The 19,272-nt window shown below is 41.6% G+C and overlaps 1 protein-coding gene across 3 annotated transcripts in view; it reads left to right on the top strand.

Moving 5' to 3' along the window:
* The window catches only part of LOC309392541 (solute carrier family 2, facilitated glucose transporter member 9-like), a 30,001-nt gene extending 27,709 nt beyond the window's left edge, over positions 1-2,292 (top strand). For 2 of the 3 annotated variants that reach the window (XM_081953885.1, XM_081953884.1), the window contains exon 12: positions 121-2,292. In XM_081953885.1, the coding sequence (XP_081810011.1) occupies positions 121-369 (249 nt within the window). In that variant the 3' untranslated portion in view covers positions 370-2,292. The remainder of the gene's footprint in view (positions 1-120) is intronic. The other variant, XM_081953886.1, reaches the window with a different exon arrangement.
* Positions 2,293-19,272: the final 16,980 nt, after the last annotated feature.

The raw sequence follows: 19,272 nt of genomic DNA, 5'->3' as shown, positions 1-19,272 counted from the left end.
GAAATTTAAGCATATCTAGGGGCTGCCAAATGGGGAAGACTGGATTAAATGATGGGCAGTGTGGAGTGCCAGTGCCAGTTTCTTTTAATCTGTTCTGACCCAACCTTGTTTCTATCTCAGATGTCAGCTGGTGCTTTCTGCTACCTGGTCTTCTGTGGTATCTGCTTTCTGGTTGCACTGTATGTGTATTTCATCATCCCTGAGACTAAAAATAAGACATTTATGGAAATCAGCCAACTCTTCACCTTCTCCCGCCCTACCTTCTTCTCTAACTTGCCCAATTCTTTCAAGATGATCAAGTTAAATGGCTATGGAGCCCTGGAGAACAGCTCCTTGGAATTCTCTGGATCAGGATCGAATCTCCCATGAGGCTCTTCAGTTCATCTTTATCTCTCTGCACAGGGGAAGCCGTCTTGATGAACTGTCTTCTGTCACTGGCCAAGGAAAGATGATATGGCTCTTTGTTTTCCCACCCCAGTCAATGCAAAAAGATCCTGTGCGAAAAAATGGAACATTTCATTCCAACCTAGAGAAGTTGCCTCTTATCACCTCTCATTTTAGCATGTTCTACTTTCTTTTACTTTCATAACTGCTGAGTGAAAATGTTTCAGATGCAATGGATAGAATGCCTATTTTCTGTAAACCTAACAGCAGAGATGGGGAAACCATAACAGGCAAACAGCTGGTCCAGCAAACTAAGAATGCATAGTTACACTTTTCAGATTTCTTTTGTTCAAACATTGGAAAGTAGAAGGCACCTCCTATTCCTTGGTAAACCTCTACAAAGTATAAAAATGACCAAGTTGCCATTTTGGGGGCAATCTGGGCCACTTCTTGTCGTTTGAGGAAAACTAAAGAAGAGAATATCAGCAAGAAAGATATTGGACTCCTTTCTACCCTTAAACACAATTTAAAATCTCAGCATGATGATTTCGGTTAAAGTAAGCTAACAATAAAAGGGACGTGGTGGCTCAGTGGCTAAGATGCTGAGCTTGCCAATCAGAAAGGTCGGCAGTTAGGCAATTTGAATCCCTAGGCAGTGTAACGGACTGAGCTCCCATTACTTGTCCCAGCTTCTGCCAACTTAGCAGTTCGAAAGTATGTAAAAATGCAAGTAGAAAAATAAGGATCACCTTGGTGGGAAGGTAACAGTGTTCCGTGCGCCTTCAGCATTTAGTCCTGCTGGCCATATGACCAGGGTGACGTCTTTGGACAGCGCTGGCTCTTCGGCTTTGAAACGGAGATGAGCACCACCCCCTAGAGTCGGGAATGACTAGCACATATGTGTGAGGGGAATCTTTATCTTTAAGCTAACAATGGAGGCCCTCATCTCAGAAGTGTCCTGATCCATTCCCATCCATAATTCCCCTCCAAAAATAGGGGAAAACATGCATCCATTCCATTGCAACATCATTGGATGGCCTTCTATGCCCAACAACATATTATCCACCCCATTTTATCATGTAGGCAGGTATACCAATCTATTTCCAGTTTTTATTTATCAGCACTCCATATCAGCACTTGGAAGGGAGCTGAGACTCCATCAGAGATCACCTACAGCAAGGCATCCATGTAGTACCATTGTAAATATCGATATCATGACTACTCTGGAGAGTTAAAGCTGTGTACCTTTTTTTTGAAAGAGAACACATACTGCATGTAATCCATGCACAAATAAGCAAAACAAGCTGTTAAAGACAAAGTAGAAATAAAAATATTTAAAATAATGATTGTTCTGTAATTGCTGCAAGGGGTAATTTTGTTCTCCCCATGCAGTGACCACGGACTGGTAGACCTTCCTCCTTTCCTCCCATAAAAAGAAGAGGTGAGATATCAGATAGCAGTCACTTTTTAGTGCTTCACAATTGGTCAGAGCTGACATTCAATGGGACAAGTGAGGACACTCAGAAGTTGGTTATGGTTTCAGAGGAGACGTTAGCAGCTGCGTAGAAGGTGCCACAATTAAGTAAGTGTCCATTTTTGCTGCATGGCATTTAAAATCTGCCAAGATCTTGTGAGGCATGACTTTCCTTACTATTGTGTTTTGGCCAATGACTAGAGGCAATTGGCCTTAGCATTCAAGGGCTAGGCATAAAATAAATCCATAGAATGGAGAAATATAGATTATTCTGTTATTCAAAGAAATGAAACATTGAGTTTAGGATGATTTAAAAAAATATTACTGGGTGGGAAAAGAATGCTAATATCCCACGAACCTAACATTATTCTTCTCTTTTAAATTTAAATAAGTTGGGAAACTAAAATATTTTAAATAAAGAACTGATAATTTGAGGCTTTATGTCTGGTTTCAGCCAGATCTGAACTTCATAGATACCAGAGTAATAAAAATACTGTATGTCACATTATTTCACCCAGAAAAATAATAATGTGTAATGTTGTTCTAAATCTAACTTATCTTGTTCTTGCTGACTGGAAGATTTTGCAATGAGTGACCACTAGATGTCCCTATTGGTCAGTTACCTCAACTGGACGCTTAACAATAAAACCTGGTTGCATAAATCTGAGTTCCTTAGTACATTTGCCTAGTCTCTTGCTTCAAGCAGAACTGCACTTTGCTCTTATTCAAGCTATCAGTTTGAGAGTTATGCAGAGCGTAGCAATAAGGGATCTTTGCCATACTGAAGAGATAACATGGTTTCCAGAACCCATTACCTAGAATGGGGAGTCTTTCAGGTTCAGTACTTGGGCTATGTTAAAGTACTATCCACCCATTTCTGAGACACGACAAAACAATGCCAGCATAGAATAACATTCTCATTGACAATCGCTAACCTGCCTCTGCGGTAACACTTCTAACAGCTGAGTTAAAGCACTATCTACCACTCTCTGAGCTGGCAGAAAAACAGCTTGGCACAAGTCCCTTTTACCCCATCACTGTCCCCTATTTTGCCACAATAAGAAGTTTAGAAGATGGTGGGGTTCTTATTTATTGTAGGAAAACAAGGAAAGAGTTTGGTGAATTCCTTGGGAAATGGGTAGAAGGATATGAGTGTCAAAATCAAGGCCTCTCCGACTTGACATTATGCTAAGGTTCAAAATAGATAACACTCCATCTGTCTTCTTGCCAACCACCTAGCATCCACCACTGAAAATTGGGGAGCTTCAACCTTTTGCAGCATGAATTGCTATGGTCATAACTATTGTTAACCCTGAATCTAATCTTATTTCTGCCAAAGCTATTTAAAATGAACACATTGTGGCCTGCCAGTAGCCAGCAGAGCTGGCAGCAGATTCAGACAGTGAGGAAGTTGGGGAGGAACATGGGCCAGTCCTGGAGTCTGGAGAAGGCTCTGATGAGGGCTCTGTGTCAGAGGCAAAGAGTGGGCCAGGGCTGTATGCCAGTTATCAGCTGTCTTCAGAGTCAGACATCAGTGAGGCAGACGAACAGCTGGAGCCTGTTCCCAGTGTGTGTATGCACAGAGTTGCCAGACGAAGGAAACAGCTAAAGAATAGGGGTCGACTTGGGAGTAAGGCCACAGGTGGACGATGAATGGCCCTTCCCAGAGGAAATAAAAGAGGAACAAAAGGGGAGTGGAGTATGCAGGAGACAATTAGTTCACTTAATTGATTCGTGACTCTCCGGAGACTCCTTGCCAAGTTTTGCAGATATCGGCCTAGCAGCTCTCCAAGCCAGATGAGGTCTATGACTGTAAATCCTCCCTTGAAAGACTTTGTTGGATGTGAATGAGAAGAATTCATGGTAAATTGATAAAAAGGTTTTTTGTTGGGACAGGGAGTTTGCTTCAGGCTCTTGGGAAGCCTCAGTCAGAACAGAACAATTTTCTGGTATCCGTTTTCAGCATGCTTCCTGCCATCAGGGCACCATCATATGAATGGGGAAAGACTGATCTCAGCACTCTGCCCATCTCCTCCAGATTAGATATCTGCACCTCCTTCCACAGTCTTATGATACTTAACATCTTTCTTTAGATGGAAAGATCTCTTTTTTGTACCCATGGATATTGCCATGACCTCCTTCCCAGTGAGTGAGTGAGAGAGTCTTAAGGCATTCTTACTCATACCAAAGGTCAGGCTATTCCTCCTCATTCCTGATAAAGTCCAAAGTCAGGTTTAAAGTATGCAAAATATGCCAAGCTTTGTTTGTTCCCTATTACTTTGGAAGGAAGTCAGATAACTTTCAATTGCAGGGAACAGATAAAATAAAACAGGATGGGGATTTGTAATGAGGACAGCTTATTTCATCCCATTATTTTTCTGCTGATTCAAGAATAGGGGGAGAGAGGCAGCAGTTTAACTTGGCAGTGGGGAAAGACTCTTAGAGTTGGGTGGTGATTTGTGATTAGGGAACATAGCTTCCTCTTTTGTGTATCCTAACTTGGCAAATCTGGTGTGACGCTGAAGGATCAAGAACACCGTTGGGAATTCAAAGAGGAATTCCCGGGGGGGGGGTGCATTACAGCAGAATACAAATGTAGTTGAGCTCATTAGACTTTCAAATTTCTGACGAAAATAGGATTAAGCCATTAAATGTGTGCTGCTGATTTGGATTAGGACATTTTGTTGGAATCCCCAGAGATAAAATTTAACGCTGTTCTGTTCAAATAGGAAGAGTAAAGGGCAGATTGAGATTCAGGATTTGGTATAGTAATCCCAGAATATCTATTTGTCCAGGATTGTCAGATTCTGGTGCTTTTCAGAAAGGGCATCAGGGTCTGGATTGACTACATGCTTCTTTCTTCCCTCAAATATTTCCTTTCAAAAATATGCTTGAGTTAAAAAGGCTCATCTAAATGGGAATCTTGTTTGTTTCTAGATGAGTTTTGCCTTCTCTTTAAAATGCATGAAACAACACCTGTAACAGGAGTCAAAGAAGCCCTCTCTGTCAAAATTGAACAGCCCTCTTTCAACAGAGGGGAAGCGATACGACATCATCTCTCTCCCATTCTACAACGCTGTCATTTCAACACTTCCAAGAAGGCTCCACACCCATTTGCACTACTCAGGTGACCTTGATGACACAGATAAACCTTCAGGTGGCCTCAACAACTCTCTAAAAGAATGCAAATGACCAGCTGTCTAAAAGGAGTATAAATCCTTCCATTTCCACCATCCAATCAGAGCTGAAGACACTTCTTGGACGAAAAGTGAAACGTCTTCAAAAAGAAACAAGAAAGTCCAGTTGCTTCTTGAAAAAGCACCTTTGGAAGGTCTCTCCCTGTTGTTCCCAGGTGTGACTGAATTGACCCGAGCCAAGATGGATTTCAGTTCTAATAATCATAGACCGGTGGAAGTCTCATACATCTAAAACAGAGGTGGGTTGCTCCTGGTTTGGCCTGGATTGGCTGAACCAGTAGTGGTGGTGGTGGGAGGCTCTGGCCACCCACCCGGATGTGCAGTAGCTTCTGTGCATACGCAGAAGTGTCATGTGCACGAGGACGAGCAAACTGGTAGCACCAGGATTTAAAACCCACTTCTGATCTAAAAGGTGAAAAAGTAAAATACCAGCCTACCATAAGTGCTTCTTGCACTTATTAATCTATAATTTTCAGGCAAGTTTTCATTGGCTCCACTTTGGATGAATTATTAGTGGCTCAAGGCTCATGCAACCTGCATCCTAAGGCATTTTTGTGTGGTCTTCCTCTGCTTGGTCTGCTGTTGAGATAAAATTGAATTGAATAAAGTTGGTGGGTGAGAATAATACATGAAATATCAGTAGATACTTCCACTTGGAAACTTTATATTTACTCCCCAAACATGTGGCACCAGACCAGTGGTGGGATTCAAATAATTTAACAACCGGTTCTCTGTCCTAATGACCGGCTGGGTAGGCAGGGCTCGGTGGTCATGTGACTGGATGGGCATGGCCAACTCAACGTCACTCAGGTCGATGGACGCTTCACCTTAGCTATTACAGTGTAATAAGGGTTAACCAGAAAGGCAGTTTCTGTAAGCAGGGCAATAAAGATTAGGCTAGAAGCAACCCCAGAATGTTTCCTTCCTGCCTTCCTTACAGGACTAGCCCTGTAAAGTGGGAAAAAACTGTAAATTGGGAAAAAAGGAGATTTCTTCCAACAACCGGTTCTCCAGAATAAGTGTGAACTGGCTGAATCCCACCACTGCACCAGACCCTCTAGCAAAATTGACATACAACACTCTACCCCACCCCCACTCCACCCCAAAAGGCCTCTTCCCTGCAATTGGGATAAAGACTGCATGTTTGAGAATGTTGCCATGTCTTGGCTGTAGATGAAGTTCCCACAAAGGAAAGGGAAGATGGAGAAAGTGTGTAATTACTGTAATATAAATGCTTTCCTGTACTGTGCTTCGGAATCAGACACTCTAAAAATGTCACAAGTTCTTCAAGGATCAAGCCACTATGCCTACTTTCTATCTTACCTGGCTTTGGAAAAAATATACCCAAATCCTCTCTGATTGAGTCCTTCCCTGGAATACCTTTGCTCTAAAGAGAAAAATAGGGCAACAGAGGAGCGACCCCTCCTTCCAAATTCCTTTCTTCACCACTGAGCTAATCGGTAAATATGTACAACATTATGTATGTATAATGAAGTATAAATAATCCCAAAAAGTGCCTTGTAAATAGACTCCAAGTTTATCCTTTATTAATGAGCCGCTGAGAATCCCGCTGCTTTAGAGCAGCACAGCTTTCATAATATCAAACCCTAAATTACACTTGGTGTCTCTCATTCCCAACAAACGAGAATCATTTTAGGTCTCTTTGCTGACTGTATTTATTCATTTATTGATTTTTTTTTTACCAGAGTGAGCCTAGTATTGTCTGTTTGGCCATTTAGTAACATCAAAAGCCCTGGGTAGAATCCCCTCCCCAAAGGTAGTGATGAAAGATATTAGGAAGAAAATACAGGTTCCGTCAGAGCTTTCTGATGTCAGATTCTTACCTTGAGGAATGTTTATTAGAACGGAGACTCTGCCTGGTGGTTCTTTGGTTCATACAGAGAACCAAGACTTTTAAAACCAAAACCAATCTGGTGTGTATTAACTTGCATCAAAACAATAGCCCACACAAAAGCCGCTGTGTTTTGTCATGGTGGACCAAGCAGCTTTGCAACCTGATGTCCATTGGAACTGTCAGATATGAGGGCCGAGAAATTCTGGGTTTGCAGACCTTTGGGTCTGTTAGCTGGGAATCATACAGGTTTAAAACCTGGTATATGTTGGATCTATCAAAATGGGGGGAGGTGGAATTTTAGCATAACTCTGGGCATAGTGCATTCGTGATTTGAACAGACTCCATATTGCTTTTGACATCTGCAATAGGGAAACTTCTAGATATCGGCCTAAAAGTGAGAATTGTAATTATCAGTATCATATATGCTGATAATGATATACACATTATTGTACTCACTGAATTGTACACCACCCAGCGCCCCTCTGTGAGGGAGATTGATGGCTAATAAGTTTGAGAAATAATGTACAGTATGATAACAATAGCATAGCATAGCATAACAAAACAATATAAAACAAAACAAAACAAATCATAACGTAACGTAACGTAACATAACATAACATAACATAACATAACAACCAGTGATGGGTTGCAGGCAGTTTACCCCGGTACGGACATACTGGAGCCTGCCCGGAGTACCGGATACTGTTCCAGTACGGTGCTCTGGAGGGCCCACCCACCCGCCCGAGTTCCTTACCTGTCTTTTAAGGCTTTCGCGCATGCGCATGGTGCATACAGCGCCTGCACGACACTCCACTGAGCAGCTGGAGCATCGCAGAGGCTCGTGGAGGCGGTCAGGTGCATGCGCGTGCTGTGTGCATCCATGTGGATGCTGCCGGGCCGGTTCCAACCAAACCAGTTGGTATGCGATCTGGAACCCAACGCTGATAACAACATAAGGATTTCGTACCTAAGCAGGAGGTTGAACTAGAAGACCTCCAAGGTCCCTTCCAACTCTGTTATTCTATTCCTAATTCCGTTCCGTTCTGTTCCATTCTGTTCCATTCCATAGCATAGCATAGCATAGCATAGCATAGCATAGCATAGCATAGCATAGCACAGCATAATAACATAACATAATATATTTATGCACGTTTCAAAAGGAAGCAAAAAAAAACCCCTCAGGCCTTTGAGTTAGAATACTTAGCTTAAGGTTATTATTTTAGTTCCTCAATACATATCTGACTGTTTAATCAATATGATATAAACAAATAACTGTGAATTTCAGGGTAGGAAGCACTTTATATGAGAAGCTTAGGCTGATTTTATGTTTCACATCAGCTGTTTATGAAGAGACTAACAGAATTTGTTGTGTGAATAAGCAATGAAAGTTTTCATTTATGTATCAATCCTGACTCAAAAATGCAGCTCCACATCTTAAAGAGAATTTTTATAAATTTGATATATCACTGGTACTTGAGATTGAAAAAATTGTCAAAAAGGTATAAGAGAATTTCAAATACTTGTTGGAAAAGTTATCAAACCAAGGAAACATTTTTTCATCTTTCTCTCAGATAAGAATACCCACATGCACAAACAAACAGATACACATACCCATAAATTTTCGGTCCATAGTCTGGGACTGAAGTCAACTGGTTTGTTGATTATGAGGTATAGTCACAGTCGCTAGTCATAGGCTTCTCTCTTTATCTGAAAGTCACTAAATTATAGACATATTTTAGATTTCAGGCTCAATACACAGGATTATTTTTTTTTAAGTTTTACATTCAGCTGAAATCTTGATATATTTTTTTAAAGAAGTCTTTCTTCACATTAGGTTTGCTATACAGAACAAAATTTTTGTGTATTAAAATTGAAGAATATAACAGCCTCGACTTTGCAATTAAAACATGCTGCAATAGAGCTCAATGTAACAATTAGTACTTTCTTTTTCTTTGCAATATGCAGTAAAAAACTAAAGGCAAAACAATTATTCTTTTGTATTGACTAAAAAAGGAGAGCACTGATTTGTCTACTTGAAGTGTCTTTCGTGTGTGCGCATCTTGTTCTTACAGGTCCCTGCATTTATGTATATATTTACTTATTTGTTTGCTTGCTTGCTAATGTCTTAGCTTTTTGCTGGAATAGCCATAGCCATGAAACCTTTGTACACTCACTCATTCAGCAATTGTTTATATATTAAATTTATATGCCACCCATCTCATGCTGCAAAGTGACTGGGAGGGAGGGGGTTAGCCTCTTTTAGCAAGCTTGTTGCACACATTCAGAGAAATAAGTATTTAAAGAAATTATCCTCATCTATGCAGAGGAGATCCCCCCAGTCCGTGGATTGGCACTGGACCCAGCATGCCAAAACCTGGGCCATACAAACAGCAAAGCCCCATCCTCGTGACACAGGCAGCATGCAAAACCACTCCCGACTACAGAAAAATCTCTCTCCACAGAACCGGTCCCTAGAGCCCAAACGTTTGGGGGGTCGCTGATCTAAGACTCCTGACATAACTATATTCATAATCAAAAGCCATTGAGAGGTTCAGATAGTGATGGGCAACCCCATCACCTTTGATTTCAGCAAGTGGAATGTCCCATCCCCCGTCCCCCCCAATATTCACTCAAATTAGAGTCTATGGACATACATGTAGTCCTCATTCAGAACCATTCACAGTTATAACAGGGATGAAAAAGTAATGTGCAACCTTTGCATACCTGTAGAGCAAAAGTAAGGTGAAGTAAGACCATTAACACAGTCACGGTTGCACTTAGTGGCTGCTTTGTTTAATGACAAGTTGCCAGTCCCAATTGTGGTCGCTACACAAGGACTACATATATTAACTACATGGCACACAGAGGTTCTGGCCTAATTAAATAGGGAGAAATTCCATGCACCTTAGTACTCCTGCAGAATTATTTCTGGTTAGCCAATGCAGATAGTAAATAACATATTACTTCTGCAAACATCAGGGATGACATGATCAGAATGATATCAGTGCCTGGTGCTCATGATGGCTATATATTACCTCTAATATCCAAAGCATCTCAATGCTAGTTGCTAGGAAACACCACTAGGATGGTGTGTGGTTGGCCTTCTGTCCTGCTTATTAGTTTTCCATAAACATCTTCCTGGCCACTGTGGGAGCAAAATGCTGGATGAATCAAGGGCGTGATTTGACACTTATTTGTATCTATGCCACCAAGTAAGAGCATTTAAACACCATATATATATATGTGTGTGTGTGTGTATGTATGTATGTATGTATGTATGTATGTATGTATGTATGTATGTATGTATGTATTTGTGTTACAACCCCTGGTATGCCTAAATATGGGAGGAAGGTCACTACTCCCTCTTTCTGTCCTTCGGCTCATCACAGAAGACCATGCAGGCAGAAAACCATATTTTTATTTTTAATGTTGCCTTTTTATATTTGTGTTGTATTTATCAGTACAAGTACAACACACACACACACATATATATTAAAAAAACAATCCAAGTACCACTGGATTTAAACGAAAATGATTATTTCTCATAGCGCTAGTAGAAGTGGTGGGATGGTATTTGATGAGACTGTACTGTGACATTTAAATGCATTATTTTTTATCTAGTAAAATGTTTCCTTTTTAGCATTATCTCCCACCCTCTCTCCTCTCTCTCTCTCTCCCCTCCCCCCCTCTCTCTCTATCCCCTCCATTCCCCCTCCCTCTCTCCCCTCCCTCCCTCCCTCCCCCTCTCTCTCCATTAATACAAACCAAAGGTTGTCACATTTTTAGGAATCTTAGAATGGGATACTGCCCTTCTAACAAAATCAGTAATACAGCCAGGTCTTAGTAAGAGAAATTAAACAGGGCAACCCTTAATAGTAACATATACCTCAATCGTTTCCTCTAAATAAGCATTTCTAGTTCACACTGCTTGCTGTTTTTCTCCATGTAAATATGATTTTTCTTTGCCTGTTATTACACAGTCAACATAAACCAGAAACTAGAGAAAAGACCATCAAATATTCATTCATTCACTGCTAATATCCAAACACATTTCAGACCATCAGAGACTAAGTGCCATTTTAAGAACCTCTCAAACGGATCTGCTTCCTCAGTGCATCTGGTAACTTATCTCAGGTCTGGACCTATTGCAATAGGGAGTCTTTTCTCCATCCTAGGCAATGGAGAGAGGCTGAATGCAACTTCTGTAGACATCTCTTAGGCAGTTGTGGGTTTCAAATTTTTTTAGAACCTCTTCTGTAGGTGTGGCCTGTTTTGTGGGAGTGGCTTGCCAGCCATGTGGCTGGATGGGAGTGGCTTGCCAACCATGGGAACGAGTGGGAGTGGCTTGGCAGTCATGTGACTGTGTGGGCATGGCTAACTTGTAAAATGTGGTGAAACTCACTTAACAACGCTTTTGCTTGGCAACCAAAATGTTGGCTCAGAAACTCTGGCATTTGAAGCACGCAAGTATTTGTATTTGTATTTATTAGACTTGTTAGCCGCTCCCTCTCCACAAAGGGACTCGGGGCGGCAAGTTAAAAGTTGTCATATTACAAGACCCTTGCACCCCTAACGCTTTAGAAAAAAAAAACCCAGGGATGTTCAAACTTGACAACTTTAAGACTTGTGGACTTCAACTCCCAGAATTCCTCCTCCAGTCATGTTGGCTCAGGAACTCTGGCATTGAAGCACGCAGGTCTTAAAGCTGTCAAGTTACAAGACCTTTGCTCCCCTAACCCTTTAGAAAAAAACCAGGGATGTTCAAACTTGACAGCTTTAAGACTTGTGGACTTCAACTCCCAGAATTCCTCCTCTCGCTCTTCATCTTGATGATGTGCGGACGGGCGGGGGGAGGGAGCTGGAACAGGTTCTAAATGGCACTGTAGATTTGTGGAACCTCTTCTATAGAAGTGGCTAGAACTTGCAGGAACCCACCCCTGCTCTTAGGGCACAAGAAGGTTGCCCACATTCCTTTTCTCTTGTCCCAAGGTTAGGTGCCAAGCAGACAACAATAGATTATAAAGTATTGCTACTCCAATCTGCCTCTCAGAATGCAGTCATGTAGGAGATGTCCCATTATATGGACAGTTGACTTTAATAGTCATTGTGTCTTTAAAGCAGAGCAAAACAACAGTGGGGGGGGGGGAAATCCCCACTCCACTTATATGCCCCTTGCACGCACACACACACACACACACACACACACACACACACCCCTGCTAGTCTATTTGCACAGTAAATTAAAAATATGAATCACTTCACTGTACTGCCTCCCCAAACACTCATCCTGTCAGGCTGTGGGTTGTCTTCATTTGTATTACCTTAATTTAATGTTAATTATGTTCTTCATTTACAAAGAGCAAGCATTTACACTCCCCGTCTGGGGATCCACCGCACTTGCCATCTCTACGGATTTGATGGCGGGGTGTGGGGAGGTGGGACAGCTTGTTAGCACACCATACAAGGCGGTGCAGGGACAGTGGTGATTCCTTCTGCCCCACCCCACCCACCCCTTCTTCTCTTACCCCTCCTCTTCTGCTTAAATTACAACCAGGTCTTTTGATAAGAAGCACAATTAGCTTTCGGTTTATGAAATTGCATATGAAATCTTACGATTTCTTATGAGAAAATCTCATGAAGAAAGGGCAAACAGCCAACATGAAGAGATCGATTGGTTGTTTTAGGACAGATGGGTCAGGCTTTGCATTCATTCCTTTGAATCCTGGAAGAAAGAATTGGTGAGATCATCATTTCAGCAGAGATGAGCAGAAATGCTGGGTTAAGTATGGCATGTCACTCAAAAAGGATAAATACACAATACTCTTTTTTAAACACAATACAGGTAGTCCTCAACTTACAACAGTTCATTTAGTGACCGTTCAAAGTTACGACAGCACTGAAAAAAGTGAATTAGAACTGTTTCCCACATTTATGACCATTGCGGCATTTCCATGGTCATGTGATCAAAATTCAGATGCTTGGCAACTGATTCATGTTTATGACGGTTGCAATGTCCCAGGGTCATCCGATCACCTTTTATGACCTTCTGATGAGAAAAGTCAATGTGGACACCAGATTCACTTAACAACTCTGTGACTAACTTAACAATTTCAGTGATTCGACTAACAACTGTGGCAAGAAAGATTGCAAGATGAAGCAAAACTCATTTAACAAATGTTTCTGATCTAACCTAGCATCTGTATATTCACACATTCCATTGATGGTCATTTTCCTATGAAAAAGTTTGCCCTGATCTGTTTCCCCTTACAACATTATAATTCCTTCATGACATCATATTCAATGTGAAATACACAAATGCAAAACTTTAGCAATTAATATTTGCATCACAGATTTTATAGTATTCACTAAAGAAGATAGAACCCACAATAAGTAGTGTGTGTTATATGTCAAATAATAGTTAACTATAATCAAATAGAGAACTTTTTCTCAGAACTTTATGTCATTTGTTCTCCAGTGTATTTAGGTTTCAATTTCATCCCAAACTCTTTCTGTCTTAAACAGTCACTCATGAGTTCAGGATACCTAAAAGTCTGTGGAGACACTCAGTCATCCAGGCTGTTAATCTATTCTATTCTATTCTATTCTATTCTATTCTATTCTATTCTATTCTATTCTATTCTATTCTATTCTAGTCATGGTTGTCCCAAAAGTCCTTTTTCAGGAGGCAACTAGAATTTCTTGCTTTTCTTTTTAGAAGAAGTTTCGCTTCTCATCCAAGAAGGAATATAAATACTTCCATTCCCCACTATCCTGTCAGAGCTGAAAAAACGTTGAATGAGAAGCACATCTGAGACCTTCAGGATACCTCTGAATGTAGCGATCATCAATAAGTACCCTGTTTTCAACATCAGACTCTCCAAAGCTTCTGGGTGGTCCAGGGGCAAAGCATTATTTCTCCCTTCCTATATAGCTACTAATATTAAGGCAAACCGTTTCTGAATATGAACATGCCATCTCACTATTATAATAGCTGTTGACAGATAAATTTATGAAGCATAGATTTAATCACCTTTGAAAGCTATCTAAGCCAATGGCTATCACATTTTGGAGTAGTTAATGATGCATTATGTGACAAGCATTTCTTAGTCTGCTATGAATCCCCTGAGCATTGATTTTAGTGGATAACCCCAAGTCTAGTACAAAGAGGAGGAGAGAAGGAGGAGGAATCCAGGGGAAATGGTCGAAGAGGATAAGATAATTATCCATGTCATGGATTATTTTATAAATCTCCATGCTTCCCTGACACATCTTTTTCAAAACTGAACAGTGCTGAACTCTCTAGCTTTGCCTAAGTAAGTATTCAAATTCTTCGATCATTTTGAGTGCCAACACTTTATCTCCTTGTAATCAAAGCTCTGCATAATGTACCTCATTCTGTCATAGCCTAATGGTTCTGTTTTATTTACATGTTTTTCTTTAAAATTCCAAGGAAGGTAAAAAAATACTAGGATAGAATATTAGGGATAGGACTGATTAAAAATCAGATGCTGTGATTTTGGCATGTATATCACTTGGTTCAGCTGGGTAGTTAGAAAAATAGAATAAATAACTTCAATAAATATACTGGTCCCGACCCACTTCTTTTACAGACTGAGCTGATATTTTCACTGAGTTGACAAAGAATAATATTAGGCTTTGATCATAAGGCCCTAGGAAAGGATCTTAGGATCCACATGAATTCTAAGATTTTTCTTTTCAGGTTTAAATGGGAAAATCCAATATTGAATCCTCCTATTCATTTCTCCATTTTGTCAGCTCTTCTTGATATCAGCCAAAAACGAGGCATGATGTTATGTAGGGTGGGTCATCTTATAGATCAAAAAGGTCCTAGGTTTACTAAGCTCTTTGCTAAAACCTTAGAATGGAAAGAAAAGTTAACCAGCATTTTTCTTACTCTATATTATTTCTCCTTGATTAATTGCTATGGGTAGAATTTAAAAAAGAAAAGAAAACACGAGTAACATTTTTTCTTTGCTTCTGACTTCTTGGTCAGCTTCTAGCAAGGCACTGGATTTACTGGAAGTTCCAACTGAGGAACAAGATCTCTTAGCTTCATGTCTCTTCAACAGATGAAACGATCTGGGTGAAGTTGGGACTGCTTCCTTCCAGTTGGGTCTGCCAATTGATTTAGATCCAGAGGAATGGGCTCCCTTCTGGTTCTCTTTTTCAGAGAATGTCATCACTGGGGCCCATGAAAGCATGACTTTTCAACTGTGTCTTCTCTGTAGAACAGCATCTCCCAACTCTATAGAAAAGCATCTCCCAACTCTACAGAACAGCATCTCCCAACTCTACAAACAGCATCTCCCAACTATAGAACAGCATCTCCCAACTCTATAGAAAAGCATCTTCCAACTCTACAGAACAGCATCTCCCAACTCTATAGAAAAGCATCTCCCAACTCTATAGAAAAGCATCTCCCAACTCTATAGAAAAGCTTCTCCCAACTCTATAGAAAAGCATCTCCCAACTCTACAGAAAAGCATCTCCCAACTCTACAGAAAAGCATCTCCCAACTCTATAGAACAGCATCTCCCAACTATAGAACAGCATCTCCCAACTCTTTAAAACAGCATCTCCCAACTCTATTGAAAAGCATCTTCCAACTCTACAGAACAGCATCTCCCAACTCTATAGAAAAGCATCTCTCAACTCTACAGAACAGCATCTCCCAACTATAGAACAGCATCTCCAACTCTATAAAACAGCATCTCCCAACTCTACAGAACAGCATCTCCCAACTCTATAGAAAAGCATCTCTCAACTCTACAGAACAGCATCTCCCAACTGCTACAGCAGTTCCAACAGGTCTAAGAGAGAGGTATATTATGAAGTTGTTCATTCTTGCAAGGTCTGTCAAGGTCTGGCCTGTCAACACAGAATACACATTCTAAATATCGGCTGGAGTTGCCAACCCACGCCTACTTCAGCTTACCTAGCCAATGGGAAGGAGGCTGTGATAAATGAAGGCTTGCTAATGGTACAAGTGTCTCCTGCTTCAAGGGTTCACGAAATACCAAGCATTACCTGGAGAAAGAAGATAGTGAGTCTGTTCAGGCTATAAATTGGGCCCAAGAATCCAGGCCAAGGGACTCCATCCTTGATAACTTTAAGCCTGAAGGACTTCAACTCCCAGAATTCCCCAGCCAGCAAAGCTTTGCTGGCTAGGGGATTTCTGGGAGTTGAAGTCTTTCAGGCTTAAAGTTACCAAGGATGGAGTCCCCCGATCCAGGCAATCACTAGAGATTAGTAAAGAGATACAGGCAACTCTCTTTGTTTCTACCTGGTGATGGTCATGAAGCAATTATGCGTTAAACAGCTTCTTTGTCTATATACATTTATTGGTCTTTCGGAATGTTATAAAGATTTTGCAGGTGTTTTGCCAACCAGAAGGTGACATAAGATGGGAAGAAAAAGGACCTGTCAGTAACTGCTCTGAAATTGTCACTGCTGCCCTGCATTAAATCTGTAAGGAGAGCATCCGTCTCTGGATTTATTGGTGAGGCTCAGTAAAAACTGTTCAGGAAAACATTGCAGTTTATGTTGATATACTTTCCTCCTGAGTCATGGACAAGGAGAATGCAGACTAATGTGATGATAAGAAAGTGCCCACAGTGTTGCAGGAGAATATTAATAATATAAAGTGGTCTCAAGTCTTCGAACTAGTCATAGATTTGCTACATAGTTTAAAATATGACTAGGTTTAGACCTGGGTGGGATTATTTACACCTCTAGAGATTTAAGTTGTTCGTCAGGGTTTGATTTTTCTAAGCATTTGTTGCTGGGTTTTGCCGTCTTACAACAGATAGCCACAGGCAGATTAAAAGAGGAATCCCGAATATCCGATTCAGTGGCCAAGATAGGAAAGGTAGGGAAAGCAACAGGAAGCTCTCTGTACTTGGGAAAACAAAACACAAAGATTTTTTGTTGCTGTATTCGCTGAGCTTCTCGATCAGAAAGGTCGGCATTTCGGCGGTTCGAATTCCTAGCGCCACGTAACGGAGTGAGCTCCCATTACTTGTCCCAGCTTCTGAAAACCTAGCAGGTCGAAAGCATGTAAAAATGGAAGTAGAAAAATAGGGACCACCTTTGGTGGGAAGGTAACAGCGTTCTGTGCACCTTTGGCATTTAGTCATGCCGGCCACATGACCACAGAGACATCTTCGGACAGCGCTGCCTCTTCGGCTTTGAAACGGAGATGGGCACCGCACCCTAGAGTCAGGAATGACTAGCACATATGTGCGAGGGAAACTTTACCTTATTCATTGGAGCAATTAAAATAAATTCACACATGCAAAGGTCTTGGACAGGGGTCAGTCCTCCCTTTATTACTGGTCTGAATGACAAACGCAGCAGGACGGAGTAGAAAATGACAAGAAGCCTCTTTGCTACTGGAAGTATCTTCTCTGACAAATGATCCTTTTTCAAAACTAGGCAGCTTGGCCATGGCCACTGAGCACCTCTGGCTCTATTCTTCTAGGGAGAGCTTTACACACCTCTCACGTTCTCTGGCTTTGGAGGGACATTGCTGATCGGCACTTGTAAAGTCCACTGTGTCCTTGGATTTACCTTGAATTCATCTGAAATCACCTCCAGCTCTAATAGGTATGAAACGATGTCTGCTAACCGAAAGTGGATCTATTTTTAGCTACTTCATACAATTGGATCTAACAGGTTAGGGATACCAAAGGTAAAAAGAGAAAAAAGAGAAAAGAACCTGACCTGGACAATAGGAGAGGCCTTTGCAGCCATCCCTCTTCCCCACCACACACACACCTTTGGACTAATTTATTATCAGAATTGTCTTAAAATTATACTATTCAGATTGGTCACTGAAATGATGCCCTTAGTGGAGACTGAGAAGGGGTCTAAAGTTGCAAGAGAGACTATCCACTGACATAATAATGAGAGTGGTGATTTACCATAAAAACAAAATTGTGTTGTTGAAAATATTGTGGGACACTTCTTTGCCGCTCACCTCTGCCAAGAAACTCCCATCCTGTTCCATTCCACTCCTTGGGATGAAATTGCCAGTTGCACTCATTTTAATTTGTGATTTGCAATGCAAATTTTCTCCCAGTTTTACGGAGAGGCTGCCCTGGTCCTGACCTTTGGGATCAAAGGCTCTTTTGATTTGTAATGTCCCCAAACTTCCTTTGAAGACTCCACTTGGCTTCACGGGATTGCATAAAGCCTAATCATGGACACTAGGAAGTCCATGAATGACCAACAATAATGTGATAGAGTGGCAAACGCACTCCAGGGGAAGAATGGGTAGCCTCACGTCCTCTTGCCTCATCCCTCTCTCCCTTTCTTGCTTATTAACAATGACCTTCTTACTCACCACTCTCTGGATTCCCCAACCCCAAATAGCTTTTAAATGCACTTCATGATCCAAGCTAGTGCCTGTTAATAGGGACTGCGACCATACGCTAATGCACAACTCCCTCAGACTGCATCACACTCACTGGCACACTCAATCTGCACACATCTGCACATCCACCCTAACATTTTAATTAATGACAATGGTGCTTTTTCTCTCCTGTCTTCTCTCAATGCTTTAATGTGTGTCCATGACTTGCCTGGTCCCCACAGCCATAGAAATATTAGCTTGACGGATGTGCTGTGTCGCTGGTGCTCCCTCGACGGGCCTGGCTGTCAGCTCGCCGATGATGACATTAACACAGGCAGAAAGTGATGACAAATGCCTGTTATCAGCGAACGAGGCCTGTGACAAATCGAACGCCGCCTCCCGAGCAGCCCCATTACGCTGTAATAAAAAAAGATGGATGGCTCTGTGTGCTGGGGCCTGGTGCTAATGCGATTTTGCCTGGTCTCGGAGGGTTCCAATTAAGGCAGAAAAGAAAGAGCGAAGAGGAGACCCAAGAAACTCCCAGGCATGCGTGCCCAGCCTTCCTTGCCAACATTGTTCTAATCAAGTCAGATCACCTTGAAGGGGCAGGACCAAGCACTTCCTCATACAAATGCATCAGCTGGAGAGATTCCCAGCTCCAGGTGGGGCTCTCAACCACAGGTGCCCTGGGAGCTGGAGGCAGCCGCTTGGACAGGCAAATGGCACAGATGGGCCTGGGATGTGTGTTTGTATTCTATCCCCTTGCCTCAGTCTCTTCTGGAAGCTCCCACTGCATCTGGCTGGCTTAGTCTCCATCAGGTGAAGGGCTTAATCCAATCACTCTCTGTGCGACTGTCTCTTGCAGGGATGGTGAAAGGGAGGGCGGGGACTGGTATCAGGCAGAGGGAGATGCAGTTTCTTCCAGATAAGTATCAGTGCCGGGAGATGCTTCACTATAACACCGGATAAAAAGGTTCCTATGATGGAT

This window comes from Natrix helvetica, assembly GCF_964273705.1.
Source record: "Natrix helvetica genome assembly, chromosome: 5".
NCBI classification, from domain to species: Eukaryota; Metazoa; Chordata; class Lepidosauria; order Squamata; family Natricidae; genus Natrix; species Natrix helvetica.
Note: the sequence above shows the minus strand (reverse complement) of the source record. Positions and strands in the feature narration are given on the sequence as shown.